The 23,689-nt window shown below is 42.1% G+C and overlaps 1 protein-coding gene across 2 annotated transcripts in view; it reads right to left on the bottom strand.

The window, feature by feature from the left end:
- Positions 1-4,869: 4,869 nt before the first annotated feature.
- Positions 4,870-23,689, bottom strand: part of GLRB (glycine receptor beta) — a 41,788-nt gene continuing 22,968 nt past the window's right edge. Inside the window, exons 7-10 of one of the 2 annotated variants that reach the window (XM_063136423.1) lie at positions 22,234-22,374; positions 13,316-13,468; positions 10,424-10,716; positions 4,870-5,757 (exon numbers count right to left, since the gene is read on the bottom strand). In XM_063136423.1, coding sequence (XP_062992493.1) covers positions 5,461-5,757; positions 10,424-10,716; positions 13,316-13,468; positions 22,234-22,374 — 884 coding nt within the window. In that variant the 3' untranslated portion in view covers positions 4,870-5,460. Of the gene's footprint in view, positions 5,758-10,423; positions 10,717-11,056; positions 11,164-13,060; positions 13,469-22,233; positions 22,375-23,689 lie in introns of those variants that run through there. The other variant, XR_010025938.1, reaches the window with a different exon arrangement.

Here is a 23,689-nt window from a genome sequence, read left to right as displayed (position 1 = left end):
GCCGCCCGGGGAAGCGGTGGGCGCGCCCCCCGGGCAAGTGGACAAGCTGCGCCGCCAGGGCAAGGCCAGGGACAGGGAGGGCGGATGGGGGCGGGGGGGAAAGGCCAGACCCGGCAGGAGGGGGGAGAGCAGGCATCGGGGTTGGCAAGGGGGGAGGGCGGGTGAGAAAGCGAGTGGTGGGCACCGGCGCCCGGACAATGCCCGGCATGGGGGGGTGCGCCGCCGCCCAGGGAAGCGGCGGGTGCGGCCCCCCGGGCAAGTGGACAAGCGGCGCCGCCAGGGCAAGGCTGGGGACAGGGATGGCGGATGGCACGGGCATCAGGGATGGGGAGGGTGGGGGGACAGAGTGGGCAGGGGGGGCTGGGGGGATGTCTTGGGGGGATCAGGATGGGGGGGCTTCATTTTTTTAAAAAACAGACTTACCTGGTCTGGAGTCTTCGGTCCGCACGTGGCCCCTTTAAACTTTTTTTTAAAATGGCGGACGCTGCAGGGATCCTGACGTACCTGCGCGTCCCACGTCTGGAAGCCGGGGCGGCGCGCGCTAACGTCAGTGCGCTGTCGCCCCGCCTCCAGGCCGGCTCAGCCGGCCTGGTCTAGCAAGGCCCTTAGTCTCATTTTAAATATAATGTAACAAGCTAATGTCCAATTTACAGATGAAATTGTCATGGCATCTACGTATAATACAATTTCATGGTGGTAGTTCTCTGCCCGTGACATGTTATTCATATCAAGTAGCTCACTGAGCCATTCACCACTCCATCCACCACCCTCTCTTGGGCTGGGGCAAGGGGTGTGTGATTACATGTGATGGAAGTGGCTAGAATTACTTTGGGAGTTTCCCCCCCACATCAATCTTCATGCAGCCCCATTATAAGTGGCCTCCATGTGTGAAATGAGCTAAAAACAAAACAAACTAAATATAAATAATATGTAATTTCCATGTTCGATGTGTAAATGTTAATAATGATAATAACAATTTCATTTCATTTCATTAATTTAACCGTCTTGTTCATAGTAGATGAATCTTCAGTATTCACCAACAGTTAAAGACAAATTGCAATTATCTTGAACTAGTGGAAATCAGAGCATGGAAAGAATTCTGTTTATCCATGTACACTCATTTGGAAGTACATATTGATGTTTTGTTTTTTAAAAAAGCAGGGTATGTGTAATGACCGGCTGAGCAGGACTCGTGCACCAGTGCCAGCATGACTGGAACTGGGAGTCCACTCAATATTAGTGACAAACCTTGATTCTACTCCATAAACCTAAGTCGTCAGTAATGTCAACATCGTACACCAAATGTTCAGCCCACCACCACTCTGTTTTCTTTGTTTTGAACTACAGTAGTCATGCCTAGATACATTACATATCAGCTACGTGATAGCTCTTTATTCATTTGGTTGGCTGGTTATTTGAAATTACAGGCCTCAAGACATTTGTATAGTTCAAAGCTTTTTTCCAAGGCATGTTTCACTCTGTGTTATCAAAGTCTGATGTGGAGAATGAGGCGAGGAATACAATACAGGCTGCTTACTTACATTCTTTTAATTGCCAGGGCCTTCCCCCAGAAAGATATTGTTAGTTGCTCTGGGGGAAAATGAGTCTCTTGAGCACCAGATTATATGGTTGGAACACTAAATAGAGACATTAAAATTGTACAGTATACTTTGAGTTTATAGATGGTACTCTACTAGAGATGCCATTATAATGGCCTAGTCCTATCCTGAAGATACACCAGCTGAAAGGCCATGGGATTTGTTGGAAGCCACACTGTGTAGGAGAAGCACAAGGTACTCTGGTGCCACACACACACAAGCAAGTCAGAGGAACACTCGAGATATGGCAGCATGAGATGAAGATATGTTATTGGAATGGCTAAAAAATGCCTAGATTCTTGCCTTCTAGAATCCGCAAGGGTGACAAGGAGAAGGGGGAGGGTAAAAATAGGATTATATACATAGTGATGGCCACCAATTTAGATAAATTCCTGGAAGAGAAGGCTATCAATGCCTACTAATCCTGATTGCTATGTGCTACCTCCAGTATCAGAGGCAGTAAGCTTAAGTATACACCAGTTGCTGGGGAACATGGGTGGGAGGGTGCTGTTGCACTCGTGTCCTGCTTTGGGCTCCTGGTCAACAGCTGTTTGGCTACTGTGAGAACAGAATGGACTAGATGGATCCAGCATGGCTCTTATCTTCTTAAGCCTAACATGGGATGGGACATGAGGTATGGGACATAGGTGGCACAGGAGAAGAGCACACATATGTCGTATCCTATAACTCTTCAGTCCATGCTCCATCCCCAATGGATGGTGAAAGTTTACCCAAATTCCACATCTGGCACAAAGAATTTCTCTTCCATTGATTTCAGTGCATGGGAGAACACATTTTTAAATGGCCACTCCGAGTTGATGACTGCCACGCACATGTCACCACATCAGAGCATATATGTTATGGTGTAACCCGATACCAAAATCACACCATGCCACCATCAGTATTAGAAACGCCACACTGGAGGGACCTTTACGCAGATGACAGGGCACACAGCATAGGGCTATATCTCTCTGGCCTCACATTGTGCACACTTAGAGCTCACAAGGGGGAGCCTTGGTCCCACGCAAATATGGAAAAGGGGCACTTTGTACAACTGGGAGTCCTTTGCACAAAACCACCACAGCACACATGGGAGTTTGAGGACATCGCTAACACTTCTCTGCTAAGAAGCCCCTCACTTTGGGACACCCCCCACAAATACCCAACACTAAACTCCACTCCAACACCTGGAGGTGCCAGAGAAAGCACTCCACACAGGTAAGCCAGGGAACAGGGAACACTTGCTGCAAAGTAAAACTGCTCTAGCTCCCACCACTCTCCCTGTCCAGCCACCTCCTTTGCCATATGTGAATACCGTGTCTTGTCTGAACTATATTGGTTTAGCACTCTCTGGCCCTGGAAACAGCAGGGAACAACATCTCCACCCCCACCCCCACCGGGGAGGCAGCATTCATTGCCAAATGCAGGCAAGGTCTCTGTTGGAAAATGCCAGGCACTTGACTCCAACCATTGCCATAAGCAGTTTTGCCTTGCAGGATCACAGCCCAGATGCACCGACAACAGATCCATTGGTCGCTTCTGTGTTTCAGTGCAACCACCAAGCAGGGAGAACTACATCTATTCAAGTCCTTGCAGTCTCCTCCTTCCTCCATGGGGTAGAGAGAGGCTGAGCCATATGCATGGGCTGAATGCTCAGGTTGGCCCAGTCCCTCGTTTTACTCACTCACTTACAAGCACTGGTCTCCTAGTGTATATAATTGGGTTCTGGGCTGTGGCCCAGGAGATGGGGAAGAAAGGACAAATGCCCCTGGATGCCTAGTATTTTGCAGTGGGGTTCCAATCCTGGAAAGCTCCCTCTCTTGTGCCACTGACATAACATGTCATTTTGGTCCAGCGAGCCACAAGGGGCCACAATGTTCCCCTCTTGCCTGTGGTGGGGCTTGAACTCCCCTCTCCTGCTTTGTAGCCCCCCCCCCCCCCGCCCTTTGCAATGAGCCACTAGATGTTGCTGCTGTCAGTGTGTGTCTTTCAAGGATGCTAAGCCTCCTGCTGAGAAGAGAAGCAACAGAGACTCACTGTAATAATTATCTCAAAGTGTCCTGCCCTATGGGTGCTGTGCTGTGTGTGTGCCACCTCAAGGTGTCCCTATTCCCTGCGTGTATGCTGAGCTCTTAAAACAGTGGTTGTAAGGATCATAAGGGAATTCAAATTGTTGCATAGAGGGATGCCTGGGGCTGGCATTAATGGGATCTTTGTTGGCTGTGCTTCTGTTGCCCATGGAGTGGGGATGCCTATGTTGTGTGTGGTAATGATGCAGTAGTGGGCATATCACCATCATTGCCAATTCATTGGCTGTTTGGGTGTGTGTTATTGTATTGCCAGTGCAGTCCCTGATTGTTTGGCTATGGTGGTGTTTCCAAGGATGCTGTTGGCATGTTTACCACTTATACGCCATTTTGGGATTTTCTGGTTGTGTGTTTCCCCCCTCCCTTCCTTGGCTGAACACCCATTGGGACAGCATAGCAGAAGCGTGTTTCATGTCCTGGCATAATATGTGTATAGGATTGCTCAGTAAGTCACCTTGTAGATGGGATAGAGATTTTCAGTCCCAAAATTCTTCAACGCCTGCAGAGCTGAGCCAGAGTAAGGCTGGAACAACTAGGATTGCTCAAGCTCGTCGAGATTCTCTGAATGCCATTTCAATGCTCAGTTTGCCTTGCTCCTCTTTTCATTTGCGACCTGTTTTACTTTTGGTTTGAACTTTTATACTGTTAGTTTTACTCTACCCTGTGCCTGTTTGGTGCATTCTCTTCCCCTCCTTATTGTTTTATTATGATTTTATTAGAATGTAAGCCTATGTGGCAGGGTCTTGCTATTTTATTGTTTTACTCTGTACAGCACCATGTACATTAATGGCGCTATATAAATAATAATAATAATAATAATAATAATAACAACAACAACAGGAAAAGTACGGATTTCAAATGGGAAAGCTGCATATTTTTGTGTTCATTTTTGAAAGGTGTGCACTTACCCCTCATTGACTAAAGTGTGAAAATGCATATACATTTAAATGCACATTTTACAGTGCACATTTTCCAAAAAATATACATTGCATGCCTAGAAATATGTAAGCATTTAAAAAAAAAAAGGAAAAAAAAGAGTGCTCCCATTCACATTTCAGGGCAATTTCTGCTGATTTGCGAACTGAAACAAGTTTCTTATACATCTCTAAACCAGAGTCTCAATCCAATCTGCTTGAAAGCACTTTCTTAAGATCACAGATTATGCTGAAACAAACAATGCCACATTAAGAAAAGATCTCGTTTTGCAAAACTAGTAATTCTCTGATCTTTATTTTTCACTTAGACAAGATCAGCTTAATATATACTTTGCCCACTTACAAATCTACATAATCTGAATTACAACATCAGCTTGTTCTTCCACAGTGCCATTTAAATTTATACAAGAACAAGATGGGTCTTGGCTTTGAAAAGTCATAAGGAGAACTTTTAAATACTACATATACTAGAATATTGATCTTACTGATACTCAGCGTGCACATCAGTTTCATTATCAGAAACAGTTTGACTCTTGGTTATGTTCATAAGGGAGTGTTGTCCAGCTTCAATAATGTAGTATGCGTTATCCTTCATATATTCCTAAAGCAGGATGTACGCTGTACATTTATATACAACAGTTGGTTCGAGCACAGACGTTGCGGTGCCATGCTTTCATTCAAAACCACGATGCCGCTTTTTACCCCATTGCAATCGCATATGGCATCTAATATGCAATACATCGCCTTGCAAATGCAAATAATTGTTGCAGACTGGCCTTCATGATGTAATGAAATGGCAGAGATTGCACACACTCTTGTTAAAAAATAAATAAGGGATTATCATAAATATACAGACCAGTATATGACATTGAAGAACAGGAAGCAAAATGGAAACAGTGCCCTTGCATACAGATCGATCCGCTTCGCTGCTGATGGGATAACAGGCTTGGGCGGGGGAGGCTTCTTGTTGTTCTTGGCCTGAGATTTCCCAAGCCCACTGCTGACTTCAATGGGCTTTCCGTAACAGTCATAGTTGGACAGTTCAAAATCTCTTGGCAAGCTTCCAACAATGCTGAAATCGTTGGATCTCAGGTCAGATTTTGAAGTACAAACTTTTTTGCATCGGGTCTCCCCAACCTGGATGTGGTGTTGGGTTTTTTTTGGGGTGGGGGGGAAAATAATAATTCAGAAGTCATTAATTGCTCTGACGGTTCAAGAGAAAACATAGGATATTCTTCGATAACATGAATACTAAGGTGTATTGGTAGGGTTGCAGCCTTAAACTCTTAAGTAACTGCAGCTAGACTAGGGCATCAGGATTCTGCAGTGACACCAACTGTTGCTCTGCTATGTCATTCATTGACCCTGTTCAGACAACACACTAAGCCACAGTGGTTAAGCATTTTGAGCTAAACTTTATGGCTTAGCGAACCATGACTTAGCGTGTCATGTGAGCCATTCCTAAGCATAGTGGCTACATAACCAGTTTAAACACACTCGCTAACAATTTGCTGCAGAAAGGTGAGCAAGCTAACTATGGCCTAGCAGAATGTCTGAACAGGCCCTCTGTGTTAATAAAAAATGCCAACCGGCTACATTTTCAGGCTGATGTTTTAATTGATATATGATTGTGTCATTTGTGGATGTTAATTGTTAGATGGTGTATATTCTTACTGTTTTATTTTAATTTGCATTGTAAACCTCTGTCAGAGAAATATGATGACACTGTATAAATTCCTAAAATAAATAAATAAATAAAATCTGTCTGGCTCAATAAAGATTCCATCCATCATGGGTTGTCAGGCTGAACACAACATGCTTATTTGTCCCAAATCACCATCACAGAACATTTCAGAGTTCTGAACACTTAATGGTAATGAAAATGCATGGCAATTAAAGTCCCAAACACTCTGCTCAACTGCAAATTGTGTTTAACCATCTGAACAGCTGTAGGGTGGAAGTAAATGATATTCATTGTATGGATTTGTAGCAAATATCCATGAAGACAGATTGCAAAAGTGAAGTAAGAGGACATGAAGGAACTATCATATGAATTAACAACAATGGCCATAAATGCAAATCCTTACCGATCAGAAGCAAGAGTACAGACATTTCTCAGATGACGTTTGAAAATATACACAAGAATATATATGCACCTTTCTCTTCTATTATTAACTAGCAATGGAGGAGTTATCACCTTCATACATTTACCAGTCATCAGTACATTAGACTAGCTGTACACGGTGTAACATACGCCGTTGTAGCATATCTTAAAGTTTATTAATTAAATATCATTGCGGGGGCGGGGGCTGCTTGGAGGCCGCCGATACAGCACTGTCTGGCAGACCTGGGGGGCAGGGAGGTCGGGGGGAGGGGGAGCAGGTGTCCCCCTCTCCCCGGGGTTCCTGTCAGCCTTGGGCTGCTCGCCCAGCTCGCATGAGATTAGGCCGGGGCCTGGGCTCGCAGCAGGAGAGCAGCCTCCCACCTGGCCACCAAGGGCCCCAGCCGTGCCTCGCTCATGATCCGGACCATGGCGCTGCCCCCTTCGTGGGGGGGAGCAAAGAGGCAGAAAGGGGGGTAGGATTACCTTGGAAAGCCTGGAGGAGTTGGGCGAGGGGCTTAGCAACCTGTATCAGCTGACGTTACATGTTGTTACTGTTGCTTAGCAACCTGTATCAGCTGAAGCCTTTACGGAAACATACCTAAGCATTTTATATAGAATAGATAGATATGGGAGCCAGTATCAATAAATGGCAAAATGAAAATGTGACTTTTCAAATACTGGGAGATACAGGGGGGATCCGCACGTCGCTCCCAGAGCGCTTCTATGTGACCCCAGTGCACCCCGAAAATGATAGTCTGACTTCCCTGTAAAAGAAGTCAGGAAGAGCCGTCCATGCCGCCACCACCACCGCCGAGGAGAGCTCTCCGCCGGCGAGGAGAGCTCAGCAAAAGAAGGCGGGGTGAAGAGCGGAAGAAGCTCTCTACCCCGCCTTCTTTTGCTGAGCTCTCCTTGCCGGCGGAGAGCTCTCCTCATCAGCGGCGGCGGCGGCATGGACGGCTCTTCCTCGTTTCTTTTACAGGGAAGTCAGACTATCATTTTCGGGGTGCACTGGGGTCGCATAGAAGCGCTCTGGGAGCGACGTGCGGATCCCCTCACAGTATTTGTAATACAGTCTCTCTCTCTCTCTCTGTGTGTGTGTGTGTGTGAAATCACATTTTGGAAAGCACTATTTTCTCCCCTTTCATTGTGCCAAAATTATTCCAGGATGTTTCTCTCCCTCATAACATTTTACCAACACATTTTAACATTTCGTAATTTCCATTTCTAAGTTCTAGTGTGATTATTACATGGGGTAAAATGTAATTATTTTTTGGAATACACAGTGGCAAAAAAAGTGTTGACAGCCTGATGGCTTTAAAAGGGGATGTATCAAATTCATTGAGGATGGCTCTTAACCATGATAGCTAAATGGAACCTCCAGGATGAGAGGCAGTATATCACTGAAAGATTGAGGGAAGGGCTGTTGAATTCATATCCTCCTTGTGGGCTTCCCCAAAACATCCGGCAGGCTACAGCAAATGGATGTTGAACCATATTGACTTTTGATCTTCCCGAACAGGTCTATTCTTATGACACCATCCCCAGAAGCTTCTTCAGAAAGACTGACAGTAAAGTTACCACCTTATGGCCAGCTGAGAGCCAAACAACACGTTATGCAAATCATGTTGCTGAGAAATCTCTCTCTCTCTCTCTCTCTCTCTCTTTTACTCTAGTATAAGCATCTGCAGCCCCAATTTAAAAAAAACCCAGCCTCAGCTACATGCTTCATGATACGCAATTAGCATGTATAGTTTGGCCCTTAGAACCCGGGAGAATTAGGGTTCTAAAGACCCTCCCTTCACAAAGTTGCCTTCTATGTGTATAACAGTCTTCCCCTACCTAGGGCTCTCCAGAGGTGTTGGGACCACACCTCCCATGCTGGCTGGGAATAATAGGAGTTGCTGGTGTTGAGGGTGTGAAAAATTGTGACTGAGAGGGGCGAACTACCATGAATGCATGAGGTGTGCTCCTATCACCCAGTCCTTAGATCTGTTCAGCTTCCATTAATAATCCATTTACAGTCAACCAATAAATGGGTATATCAGAGATAATTCTGTATTTAGAGTAATGCTCATGTTATTTCCCCTCCTATGTCATCAGAAATTGTTGTGCCTCTACACCTATGCCTTTAAAAAAAATGAAAGAAAAAAAGTCCCTTAGTGAAACAGCATTAGTGCTGTCATGTGTTCTACCTTGGGCTAAATGCACGAACTAGAAAAAAGTATACTGTTAATGGCAAGAGATTCATGTTTTTAACAAAGTCTTTGTCTTCACTGGCACAGTAGCAAGTAGATGAATATCCTCAAATCAAATTGAACTAATAAACACCTATCACTCTCTTCCACTCAAAGACATAACCTATGCACATGGTCTTTAAGATGGAAGGAATTTGTTACAGATGCTGACGATGCCCCAAAGAGTCACTAGAGGGTGCAAGGCGGTAATTTGTTTCTTTGTAGGGTCTAGCATCAGGCAACAAACGCGGGCGTGTTTTGCTGCAGATTAAGGTGGCAGCTAATCTGCACATTTCCCAGTGGCAACATTCCATACTTAACCCATTTAAGGGAAGGGCCATAGCTCAGTGGTGGAGCACTTGCTTTGCATGCAGAAGGTTAGATCCCTGGCATCTCTTGGTAGCGCAGGAAAAAAGTCTGGGTTTATTAAAAATAAAATAAAATAATCTTATTGTCTCCATTTCCTTTGTCCTCATTCTTCATCTTAGCTATCACTGTTGAACCTTTCTACCTACGTACTTTCTTACTTTCTATGGCCTGAATTCTTCCTCTGCTGCATCAGGGGCCACTTAAGTAAGAGAGCAGCCTTGCCACTGGGTAACTTCCAGGCAGAGGGTAAGAAAAGAAGGGATTTCCCTTGTCATTCCAGCTTAATATCCTCACGGCTTGGAGCAAAACGAATATCTTGGTTCTACATCTAGTTTTCTACGATCACTGGTCTGCCAGAGTGAAGGGGAAATGAATTGTTATGGTCAAATTTGAATGAGAACTAAAAGCAACATGTTGGGTACTGAGTTCTTGACTTTTGTGTTTAGGAGGGACGTGGGCAGCAAGGAATGGAAGAATGAATTCCAGTGGAATAGGATGGAAAGTCGGCATGAAATGCTGTAGCAACCCTAGCAGAAAACCAAAACAGGCAGATAGGCAGGAAAGCTCAGAAGTGCAGATGCTTCTGTGCGGAGAAGTGCAGAGGGATGAATCCAAGAGAGAAGATGGAAGAGGTTTTGAAAGATAGAAAATTAACGTGGTTAAACTATGGGCAATTGGAACAATGGACTAAAAATTGGGTAAGAGAAATTGGAGAGTGCGGAGAGATGACGAAGTTTGAGCAATTAATTGAAAAAAAAGAAGAAATCATTTAAAAAATGCTTCGCTGTAGCATCACAATGAAATACAACGTACTACTGTCAATGTCAGCCTTTCCAAGTCCAGTGCCCCCCCCCCCGATGTCTTGGACCACAACTGCCATCAGCTCAAGTTAGCAGGGCTATTACCCTTGTTAGCTGAGGATAATGGCAATTGTAGTCCAAGACATCTGGAAGGCACAAGATAAGGGAAAGAAGGTGTATGTAAAACACTCAATCTTGCAGTTACTTAGCAGTGCCCTCTATATTTAATATGTCAAGTGCCTGCAAATTGAGTGACTTTGCCAAAATGACAAGGCCAGAAAATGACATGCCCTTACCTGTAAAGTGCTGATGTGCACTGGGGTGCCTGTGCCGTTCACGGTATTCTTTTTAGCTGCATTTCCACCTTTCCCATCCGTTTGCTCTGCCTTAGCAATCTTTGCCTTTTCAGCCTCAATTCGCTTTGGATTGTTCAGCATGACTTGAACCACGGCGTACTCAACCAGCGAAGCAAACCCAAAGAGAAGGCATGCAATCAGCCACACGTCTAAGGCCTTCACATAAGACACTTTGGGGAGTTCAGCAGCAAGGGTAGTACATTCTGATGCCAAGTTGAGCACTGAAAAGATACCTAAGGCATGGAAGGGAGGAAAAAAAGCACAGCAATGTACTAAGTAATGGAAACCTTCCTGCACTGCTAACCTTTCCCCTTTGCAGCCCCTCCAACATTTGGGCCGCCAGGTTCTAAGTTATGATATTTACACTCAAAGGGAACAGAATTTGCTGATGTACCACATATGTTTTGCAGGAGATGAATATGGATGTACATGGTGAATTATGGAACTGGTTACATACACAGATACATAGTCATTCTAAGCACATACATAGCAATTACAGTCTTTATTGTTGCTCACAACTCTTATTTATCACGGCACATCTAAGTCCTTTTGCTGATCAGCACCGATTCTTACCATGAATTTTCAAACCATCAATCAAATGGAGTTTTAGATGTCACAAAAAGATGGAGAAATACAGCAACTGAGTGGCAGACAGGTGGCTATCTCTGCTTCTGATTCTCCTGCAGGGAACGCAGCAGTCAAATTGGTGGTCTATATGCGTACTAATTCTATACATCACAAAACAATCTGATAGTTATTTTGCTATCTTTAAACATCTGTACTATATTTTAATAACTGTCACGGTAACAATGTCAAGGATATTCATCTTTGCAGAGCTACAATTCCTAGTCTTCAAACATCTAGCATTCCATAGCCATTCAAGTTTTAAAAACTAAACTTCTAAAATCTGAAATCCATTGACTGAAAAGAGGGCAGCTGGGCTTTCATTGCTTTGTTCAACAGGGCAGCGAGGGTCACTGTGACCTGCTGATGGTTTCCATTTGTCTTGGATCTGGGGTGAAAAGTTCAATCTCAGGGTGATAGAAAAGAATCAGATCTCACAATATTTCAAAGGAAATACATCATTGGATAGAAGGGGGTGGGTGAGAAACAGATTTCATCAAGGAGCTGCTTCATTCTGAAAACCAAGGCTATCAGGGCCTCAGAAAAAGCCAGAAAATTTGAGTTTTTACACCACCGTTGAGAAATGTTTTCTTTGGCAGGAAAACTCCATAAAATGGTGGAGGTAGTTTTTTTAAAAAAACGCTCTATGCAGAATATCCACGCTGTGCAGAGGAGAGTTCCTGCACAACTGTTGTGTTGCATGTTGTGTGGTGGGCTCCATGATTTTTTTCGTTAAGTTGACTTTTCCCATTGGCTACAAAGTTCTCTGGCAAGAGCAGTGAAAGGAGTGAGTGCCAGTCTAGGAGAGTCTCCAAGATATTTTTTTGCAGCAATGGCTGATGGGATACTATCAGGAGGACCAGGGCAGAAGAGAAGGTGGAGAAACTGTCAATCAAACATCACAATGTATTTTACTCAACTCCACAGTAGCCCACAGTTACACAACGGTGGAGTTAGAACATGTTGTGTGGGGAGTACCCCCTAAAAACTCAACCACAGAGTGGAGTTTTCACACTGCGTTGACTAATGTGTTGTCTCAAGTGAGCCAATGTGTGCTTCTGCACACATCAGAATGGGTGGGGGAAAGAGATGTTTAGCCAAGAAGAGGACAATAGGCTGGTAGAGAGACTGGATGGAGCTCATGCCATGTCGAAGCACAGGCCCTGCCCTGGTCTACATGCTGAGAGAACCAAACCCAAGGGCGTACCATGCTCCCTGGAACACCATGGACGAACAAAAAGCTGGAGGCCCTTCCAACGGAAACTGGACTGTGCACCTCCTTCCCCTTGGATGGATGGTGGTTTTCACATTTCTATCGGGGTGCAGTGCTATTATTAGAAACCTAGTTGTGTAATACTAGTTGCTCTACCATCTCCATAATCAGGCCTGCCATCACCACATGGCATCCTCAGACAACTGCTGCCAATGTCTGCTCTGCATGGATGGGCCCACTTTTTAAAAATGTCTTGGGGGCTGGGTAAGACTCTGAGTACTGGCTGGGCATCCATCCTGTTCTTATGAATGTTACTGCCAGAGCAGCCATTTTTTGCCTACTACCTTCAGGTAAGATTGTGGGGAGCACTAAGAGTGCTACTACAGTCTACTGGGACACCCCAGAAGGCCCACTCCCACCTGGAGCAAGGATGGTACCTGGGGGTCCTGCTAAGACAAACTTGCCCTGGCCTCTCATTTTGTAGAAGAGACAATGACAATGGGAAGAAGAGCTTTCTGGGCTGTTCCTGAAATACTCTACTTAAGACCCACTCTCAGCCAAGAACTAGAAACTGAACTGTGCATCACAGCATGTTCTCACCCCAACATCCCACCCTACCAAATGTTGGAGAAGCTACATATACTATCCATGGGTAATGTTTTAAATATCAGGGAAATCAAGGATTTGACATTCCACCCCCAGCACCAAAACAGATATCCCCCCTCCAAATTTCTACTCACAGTTGCATTCATACACGTCAATGGTGACACACTGAGCAGATGCAGGAATAATCTGCTTATTGGCTACAGATCTTGTCTCTTAAAAAGTGGAGACATGAATGGGACTGAAAGAGAGAAGATTGGGATGAGAGTGAAAAGCATGCCATGAGAGTGCAGTTGCCTTCAGTATTCAATGAACTCTCTTGCTACTGAAGGAACCTCAAAATGGATAAGAGGCATTCGATGGTTCTGACAGGAGGTGAAAACACAGGTTACCCAGTGGCACTCTCGCAGCACTTGCATCAGGATTGATCCAAAATGACAGCCACGAAAGCACGACAATTAGCAGTGTTGGGGCATAAACACCCATCATATAAAAGCCAACTTGTCTTCTTAAAGTGAAGATCACTTCTACGCATGTGTAATAACCTTTGGAGAAATAAAGACATTTAAATATTCATGTTTTTATAGATATATAGATACCCTGGTCTCAAACATAAATGCTTTAAGATGCAATCTTCTATGCAATCTTCTTAAACCACAGCTTTAACACTTCCCTGTGCATGTTTGCATTCTCTTTCCCTCCTTATTGTTTACTGCAACTTTATTAGATTGTAAGCCTATGCGGCAGGGTCTTGCTATTTACTGTGTATAATCTGTACAGCACCATGTACATTGATGGTGCTATATAAATAAATAAATAAATAAATAAATAATAATAATAATAATAATAATAATAATAATAATATACACTCACTCAGTAAGTCCCTTTGGATTCAGTAGGGTTTACTACTGAGTAGATAGTACAAGACTGCACTGTCACAAAGAATTTTATTTATTTATTTATTCAATCATTCATTTGTTTGTTTGTTTACTGTACTTTTAAACCACCTAATAACTGAAGATCTCCAATGCATTAAAAACACGAGTACACATATTAAAACAGAAAATTAAAAAAGCACAAACGAAACAAAGATAAAACCAGCAGCAAAGAATAAAACCATTACATCATAAAACCAGATTAGAACCAGCAGCACAATAACAGTTCTTACAGTGCCTGGGAGAATAAAAAAAGTCTTCCCTGGTGCCAAAAATACCATAATGTAGGCACCAGGTGAGCTTTTGGGGGGCGGGTTCCACAAATGGGGTACCACCACTGAAAAGGCCCTCTTCTTGGTATCCACCCACCTTGCTTTATTTGATGGGGGAACCCAGAATAGAGACTCTGAAGATGATATTAGAATCTGACGAGGTGTTATATGGGAGGAGATATTTTGTCCATTCCCAAATAGCCAACTCAAGTAGCTCATTTAGATGACACAAGAAAAATGAAAGACACACTAGCATATCTGACTAACCTTGTAGGTCACAAATCAAGCTCTAGCTTTGCAGATTGTGTGTGTGTGTGTGTTTGTGTGCGTGTGCGCACACACAGAAAACAAAGAGTTGCATTCTGTCATTGCTAGAAGGAATTTCTTTTAGTTAGCTTTTGATGTAAAGAAGCCAAAGAAATGGGAGTCAACTCTAAAGTAAAAGAAGTGGACATTTATATTAGATTTCTGGAAGTCAGTGACATATTGGGAAAGCAGTTTTCAAAATGAAGTTAAGCACATTTATAATCAGTCCTTATGGTGACAGAAATCCGATAGTTGGCTCCTAATGCTCATGATCTCTGATAAAGAACTATATTGCATCATTGTTAAAAAATGGATATAATTTCAGGCCTTGGTAATTACACACAAACCACCCTTTGCAGGGAACAAAATCAATCTGAAAGATTATGAGAAATAATAATAAAAAATACCCTTGATATTCAGAACACCGTATAGATGACTTTAAATCAGATGTGGGCACCGCATGACCCACAAGCCACATGCACTCGGACAGATTTTGTTGCCCCTGCTGCTCTTATTGAATTTGGCATCAAAATTTGGCGCTGGGACAGCAGGGGGAAAATGCTGATTTCATTTTAAAACGAAGTGTGCAGGGAGTGTTTTAAAGAAAAATCATGCTTCCAGAAGCCCCTACTGGGTGGGGAGCATGAGCCTGTGGACCTCTGGAGGTTGCTGGTCTCTGCTTTAAAAGCTGATCATTTCTAATATCATTTGCACCAGTGCAATGCTGCGTCACATTTAATATCTTATCTTAACTGCCTCGGATAAGAATGTTAACTTTGCAAAGTACCTTTAAAGGGGGGAATTAAGAATTAACGAAGTCATAACAGGAAATGCATCCAGCAGTCTTGCAAATGATTACAATATAATCAAAATTTCTTGGAGGAAATCTGTCACCCTAATCTAGAAATATCTGCACACAACAGCATTTATGCTTCTTCCTAGCAAAGAGATTGGGGTGGGGGGAAGGCAGGAGAAAACACTCTGCACTGAGACCCTTTTCCCCACCAGAGAGAAATGAGCTACAACAACACAGCAGTTATACAACCTGCTATTGTGCTTTAGGGATTGAGAATTTCATTCGATTCATATTTTGATAAAAACTTAACCAAATTCACACTTTCCAATCAACATGCGAACTAGGAGGCAGCTATCCTTTAACAGTTGCAAGTTTGGGCTGCAACTATTAAAGAAAAAATAAGCACAAAAATGAATGCAGAAATATTTAATGCAAGCTGCTTCTTTTTTAAAGCTGTAAACTAATGCAAAAATGTCATGGAACAAATTAAGATTGTCAAAAATGAGAAACTAGGACAAACCAAAATTGACAGAGTCATCCATCCCATTGTGCTCATATATCATAAAGTATCCTGTTGGGCTTATATTGCAGGTGTGGGGAACATTTTTTAGCCTGGGAGCTGAATTCCAATCTGAGAAAGGTTTGGGGGCACTCATCCTATCTGTTAGGGTGACCATATGAAAAGGAGGACAGGGCTCCTGTGTCTTTAATAGTTGCCTAGAAAAGGGAATTTCAACAGGAGTCATTTGTATGCATGTAGCACCTGGTGAAATTCCCTCTTCCTCACAACAGTTAAAGTTGCAGGAGTACTGTCCTCTTTAGCTAGAGTGACGAGATGCAAAAGAGGGCAGGGCTCCTGCAGCTTTAACTGTGATGAAGAGGGAATTTCACCAGGTGCTGCATGCATACAAATGACACCTGCTGAGATTCCCTTTTCTATACAACTGTTAAAGATACTGGTGCCCTGTCCTTCTTTCCATAGGGTCACCCAACTATCTGTGGGGTGGGGCCAAAGGCAGAGTGACTGACCACAAAAAGTGATTACTACTGATTTTAAACCTATCAAGAAGCAAGCAGGAGAAACATCTGCAGACAAACCTCAGACGTAAGCAAAAGGAGCCACAGAAATAAGCAGGGCTAAGTAACTCAGCAACTTCCTCCCCAGGTTCTGCTCCCACACCTCAGTAGGGAAACACTCCTGTCTCTGATCAGCAGGTGATTGAATATAACAGCTTTTCTCTGCTGGGGACTGAAAAGGGAAGCTCTCATTTCCAATTAGCTGCCTAGCTTTTTCCTGCTGGGAGAAAGGCCAGGGCCTCGTTTAGGAACAAGCCAAGTAAGCCATGGCTTAGAGCCTCATATTATTAGGGGCCTCTAAATATGTTGGAGATAACTTAGATGAAACCGCTTTGGCTTAAATATGTTGACTTAAAATCTGGTGTGAGTTACAGCAGAGTAGCTTTATGTAGAGAGAAAGTGTGGCAACACAGCATTTAGTATTGGAGGCAATTAGCACAAACTAGAGCCAGTTTAAAAGAAGTTCAGTCAACTTAGTGCTTTTTATTAGTGCTTTTATACAGATCTTCAGAGAAGGCTAACACTGTTTAACTACAACTGTCCCATAACATTGGGTGGCAGCCTTTCATTACCCTTTCTACTATAATGTAATATATATTTCTCTTTATTTTTATGACATGGGGTCTCTGAATCTTGATATGTCTTAGGGCTTTAGCATGCGTTAATCCAGCCCTGGGCAGGGTATAGGGAAGAAGCCCATGGGTCAGATGGGGAAACCTTGTGGGCTATACCCATCCCATGGGCAATAGCTTCCCATACCTGCTATGGTGGCCATTAGGGCACATCTGGATAGCCTTTGGTTGAATCTTGGCCAGTATGTATTTAAAAACACACACATAAAGATTGCATTATAGCCAACAAGGCAATCTTATAGTTTCTAATTTCTGTCTAACTGAAATCTGTGTAATGATATTTAACTGTGGGTTTGAGAGATAGTGTGAATGTCTAAAACACCATTTTTAATGTACAAAAACAACAACAGTCATATGAAAGTACAACTAATGTGTTTTCCAGGATGCTTAAGTCATAAGATTAATTTTAACCAACACCATACCTTACTGCAAATCTTTATTATAAAACGTACATAAAGTTAGTAGTTTGTGATTTTAACTTAATATAAAGAAGCACTAAAAAGGTCCATTACAAAATTATAATTATGCGTAAATTAACGTACTGAGAATAATCACATTCCGGTTATTTGATCCTCTTCTTTTTTATGAACTTGATCCAATGGAATGCTTTCTATGCCATTTATAGCTGGATTCCACAGATTGTTAAATTCTTATTTCACTTTCCATACTATATATGACTTTTATGTGCTCAGCTGTTTGTGTTAGGTCAGAAACCCACTCCTGCTCTGACTAGAAGCCTTATATTATCTTTCAAAGAGAAATCATAGCATTCCTAGTCACCAATGTGAACAATATAAATTTTACATTAAAGGAGGCTAGCTGGCAGTTCCATTATACTAATCATAATGTTCTCTCATAAACTAGAAGAAAACAAAAACAAAGCCAACCATCAAAACAAAACAAAAGTCATCCTCAAAATTCCTTCTGTTTGAACGGTCCTGTCCAAGCTCTCTCTCTCACACACAAATATATCTTTAATGGTGTAAAGTGCTATCAGGGTTACAATTTTGTTAAAAGTAAGATCAGAACTCCGAAAAGGATTAATCTCCAGGTTTATAACGGCCAAGATAAGCATTACACCTCACTTTTATAGAATTACAATCTGATTCATAATCCAAAACAAGATAGAATATGCAGCTATAAAAGCCAACATGGTGCAACACATACAGAGGGAGAGAGAGAGAGAGAGAGATGATTTGGTCACGAATCCTTAGCAATCACATTTTAATACAGAAACTCTGCGGAGCCCATATGTGTGCTGCACAGAGACCATGAAGCAGAAAGGTGAGATAGCAAACTAAAATACCAATTATTATTTCAGTGCTCATACAATCTTCAGGATATAGGATATTCTCCCATAAAAATTTAGCAGGTCACAACTGTCTTAATCTTGCTGCTGTAGTGCACTAGAGTTGGAGCCATTACTTAATTATGAATCTTTTTAATTATCTAATTAATGGATTGATGACAGACAACAGTAAAGCTCCAATGACTCAACAATCTGTCTCTCTCACTAACTACTGTAACAAGGGTCTGATTATTTCCCCCTCTACACGCTGCATCATAATCCCTCCATGCTGTATGGCTCACTAGGCTAATACTGTAGTACTTGTCAAGGCTGGTTAGCACAGACTTAGGCCATGGCTAGACCAGGCCTATATCCCGGGATTGTCCCACGATCATCCCTGTGCATTAAAATAACACACAGGGGATCCCGGGAGCAGGCAGGGACGACCCCTCCATTTGCCTGGGATAATCCTTAGGTCTAGCTAAGGCCATAGGTCTGGTTTGCACATCAGAGAAATCTAGGTTGTTGGGTGTTTTTTTTTTAAAAAAAAAAAAAAACCTGGGTTAGACTGAACAAGCAATATGACAGAACTCAATTGCTCCCTCTTGGCTCCCCCTGCCAGTGGGAATGGCTAAACTTCCATCCCTGGATTGTTTAGCATGGCACCCAAACCCAGAACCTTGGGTTCCAATTCCGGCTCATTGGGAGGAGAGACAAGCCAGCATTTCCAGTTTGGATGCCATGCTAAACAAGCCAAGGATGGAGCATCCTTGACTGATTTTAGCCACTCCTGCTGGCAGAAGCAGACAAGCAAGAGCAATTAAGGCACATGAACTAGCATGCTGGCTCATTTACAGGACTGTGACGGTTGCTGCGACATTCCAACTGGACCATAATTAGCAACTGTCCACTTAAAACAATGATCACAAAACAGGTTTCATAAGAAGAGCTTTAATGAAGTAGCATCAGTGGAGGAAATGAATCTATTCATTTGTTCACTTAATAAGCCTAGTATGTACTGGAACGTCAGATAATTAAAAGCATTATTTGTGGTCCTATTCAGCCTAATTATCCAACTGATAACTCTCAACTGATAGGTGTCATGGGAGCATGTCTGCCACTCATCCATCACTATGAGGCAAACGCAATGGATGAACTAAGCTGTGCTGCATTTATCTGAATGTGGTGTCTCCTTGGCATGTAAGTTTAAGTCCCCCATTCTATCCAGACACAGATTGGATGGTCAGGGAGACGCTGTGTACAAATAAACATGGGACACCACCAGTTCATTCGCAACTTTCTCCCCATGGAGAAGGGGAAGAAATTCCAGTCCTCACAGTTACACCAAGTTATTTTATTTTAATAATGTATAATTCCAATTTTCTTTATCTGCAACAAGCATTTAAAAGCAGTAGAACACAATCAGAATGATGCAAACTACATAATAGGCCATAAAATGATGCAAACTACATAATAGGCCATAAAACATACCACAATCAAAAACAAAGACAGACAGTCACAGCCAAAATGACATTAGCTTAGCTTTAATTACTCATACTCTGGTAACTTCACATTTGGATTACTGCAATGTGTTTTACATAGGGTGACCCTTGAAAATGCCCCACAAGCTTCAGCTGGTCCAAAATACGGCAGCAAGATTATCAGGCATTAGCCACTTTGATCATATTACACCAATGCTTTATGATCTGCACTGGGTACTAGTCCATTTCCATACCTAATTAAAAGTGCTGGTATTAACCTAGAAAGCTTAGGGTCAGGTTACCTGAAGGATTGTCTCCTTCTCTATATACCTGCCCAGAACCTAAGGTCATCCTCAGAGGTTCTTCTCCAGGAGCCTCCACTGAAAGACGTAAGATGGGTGGCTACTAAGGAGAGGGCCTTTTCAGTGGTGGCACCCCAGTTGTGAAATGCCCTCTCCAGACAGGCTTGCCTAGTGCTTACCTTGTGGTCTTTTTGGCACAAGTGAAGACCTTTCTTAATTTTCCCAGGCTTTTTAGTCCTTCAGTTTTAAAACTTCTGTCAGTGCATTTTTAGGTCTTTGTATTCCTGCTGGCTTTTACACTGTTTATTTATTTTTTTAAAAAAAAACACGTTGGTTTTATTCTGTTTTAAATGTAACATATTTATATTATGTTTTACCATGTTTTTGTATTTTAGGATTTTTATTTTTTTTTGTTTCGTGAACTGCCCAGTGTTTTGAGTAGAATAGAAACGTAATTAATAGGAAAGTAAGATAAAATAAAATAAAATAGCCCACAGTATTCTAATCAGCATAAAACACGGAGCCAAGTGCCTTTTGAAAGAGCCAGGTTTTGGCCTCACATCTAATGAGAGGCTAGTCTAGGGGGAAGGCCAAGCTCTTTGCGAAGGGCATTACACAAAGCCAGTGGCACTGTCAAAAAGGCCCTGATCCTGGAAGAAGCCTGCTTTCCATTGCAATGTTTGAGCATTCTCCCTGGGATTTTTCATGTGAACAGACCCTATTTCAATGTACTTGCTGAATTTCAGATCAGGCTAGCTGCTAAAAAAATGGTATAGACCTCTCTAATTTAAATTTGTTTCTACTTAGGCTGCATTGCCATGTTTCAGGATGATCAGTGGAAGGCCTATCCCTTTGACAGACACAGGAAATCAGGGATTTATTTATTTATTTATTTATTACATTTTTATACCGCCCAATAGCCGAAGCTCTCTGGGCGGTTCACAATAGCCGAAGCTCTCTGGGCGGATTGGGAACGTGTGGCCCTCCAGTTATTGTTGGACTGCAACTCCCATCATCCCTGGCCTATGCTGGCTGTTGTAGTCGAACAACATCTGGAGGATCACATGTTGCCCACCCCTGCAGCAAATTATGCCAGCCTATCAAGTTGTTGTTTGTTTTAATGCTCCCTGAGCGTTCTATAAAATTTTAGCTGTTATGACAGTCTTTCTTAAATTGTCTTATATTGGTAATTTTTATTATGTCTTGTTGATTAATTGCAGATTGTGAGCTGGCCTGTGTTCAAAGTGGAACGTAAATCCTCCTACCAAGTAAATCAATATTGGATACAAGTACAGTGGGAAAGTTTGGCCCGCCGCTCTGACCATGTCACTCCACTTCTGAAATCTCTTCATTGGCTTCCAATTCACTCCAGAATCCAATATAAACTTCTCCTGTTGACCTTCAAAGCTTTTCACGGTCTAGCTCCTGCCTATCTCTCCTCTCTCATCTCACACTATTACCCCGCTCGTGCCCTCCGCTTCTCTGATGCCATGCTTCTCGCCTGCCCAAGGACCTCCACTTCCCTTACTCGGCTTCGTCCTTTTTCTTCTGCTGCCCCTTACGCCTGGAATGCTCTTCCAGAACACTTGAGAACTACAAACTCAATCACAGCTTTTAAAACTCAGCTAAAAACTTTTCTTTTCCCTATAGCTTTTAAATATTGAGTTTGTTCTGACTCTATACTGTTAGCTTCTCCCCACCCGGTGCCTGTTTACACTTCCCTGTGCCTGTTTGCATTCTCTTTCCCTCCTCATTGTTTACTACAACTTTATTAGATTGTAAGCCTATGCGGCAGGGTCTTGCTTTTTACTGTGTTATCTGTACAGCACCATGTACATTGATGGTGCTATATAAATAAATAATAATAATAATAAATGCGAAAGAGAACAACCATAAAGCAATTGAGACATGAATCTACATTCTACATCGATTGCTCATTAGGAGTATCATGAACCTTCCAATCATAATACAAATATGGGACTGTAGAAACTACTGCAAAAACATGGAACTGTTTTCCACTCCATGCTAATGCCTCATTTTTCAGTGCTCATCTGTTCCATCACTTTGTGATTAATCTATAAATGATAATGTAAAAATTAATTTCAGCAAAAGTCTCTCCAAAAAGGCCAGAATGTGAGTAATGACCATCAACCATATACTATAGCTGAATGAAGTCTGATTATGTTACTGCATCTATGAATGAATGAATGATAGTACATACCAGTTCCTTTGTAGTATTTGGTACAGTTGCCATATTCAATATCTTCTTTCTTAACGTCAAACTGAGGCAAAGCAATTGTATCCAGCTGAACAGGATCACCAGATTGCCAGATAAATCGTAAATCATCAGTAGTGTAACCAACTATAAGTTTGAAGGTGAAAAAGGGATAAAACATCAAAATACCAAATGCAATATCCTAACACAAGAAACCAATCATGTCTTCCCCTTATATCATCATTTCAGAAAATAGTAGCTTAGTTATTAATGGGTGTTTATTGTGCCTATCATATTTCACTGGTGCTGAAACAGTTAACTGATTTCCAGTTTGTATCCAGACACAATTCAAAGTGTTGCATCTTTGCTTTACCTATAAATCCCTAAATGGGTATTTATTTACTTATTACATATTTATACTGCCCAACAGCCTAAGCTCTCTGGGCAGTTTACAACTATCCAATGTTTGTTTGTTTGTTTATTACATTTTTATACCACCCAAGAGCCGAAGCTCTCTGGGCGGTTCACAAAAATTAAAACCATTAGGAACATAATAAAACATCTAAAAATCTAAAAACCCAAATACAAAATACAATATAAAAAGCACAACCAGGATAAAACCACACAGCAGAAATTGATATAGGATTAAAATACAGAATTAAAACAGCAAAGTTTAAATTTAGGTGTTAAAATACTGAGAAAATGAAAAGGTCTTCATATAGTGAAGTCCTAGTAAATCCATTGAAACAAATGGGACTTGTTAGACTAACATTGAATATAGCCATTGGAGACAAGCTATGGCATTTGGAGGACCGCTTTTTCTCATATGAACTGCCCATTTGTTAACAATATCATCTGAAGCTTTGCTCCAGGTGTCCCTTTACTGACAAGAGGGGTTTATCCATTGAATGTCCTTCTCAAAGATGTTGGCCAGGTCCTTTCATTGATTTATTTTAGATGCCAGTAAAGTCATAAGTAAAAGCATTATATATAAAAAAAACCTGAGTTGTAAAAACACTTTAGAGGAGGAGGTAGGATGGCTTTTTGACTAAAGCATATTCGGCCATGTCTTTTTTTTGCATATCTGCAATGTTTGAACAGCTTGTGATATAGAATATCTGGATTTCATAAGCATTCCTGCTAAAACTACATCATGATCCTAAAGGCACTTTATGAATGTACATAAATTCAACTTAAATTAATGGTGCTTTAAAGAAAATTATTTTAGTATCAGGATTATATCAGTGAATCGGACTGCGTTTAATGGGATTTACTCAGGATCACAGTCTTAGGGTCAAACTACATGTTACGTTAACAATATAGCCTGCAGCTGCCTCTCTACATTTTATTTACTTATAGGTAAGCGTGCAGGACCCCCAACTGGATTGGGTAATAATGCACATGGGGAAGGTAGAGCTAAACCTTCCCTCAGATGATTCCCTCACATAATTTATGTGTGGGA

Source organism: Elgaria multicarinata, chromosome 10 (assembly GCF_023053635.1).
Source record: "Elgaria multicarinata webbii isolate HBS135686 ecotype San Diego chromosome 10, rElgMul1.1.pri, whole genome shotgun sequence".
Lineage (NCBI taxonomy): Eukaryota > Metazoa > Chordata > Lepidosauria > Squamata > Anguidae > Elgaria > Elgaria multicarinata.
Note: the sequence above shows the minus strand (reverse complement) of the source record. Positions and strands in the feature narration are given on the sequence as shown.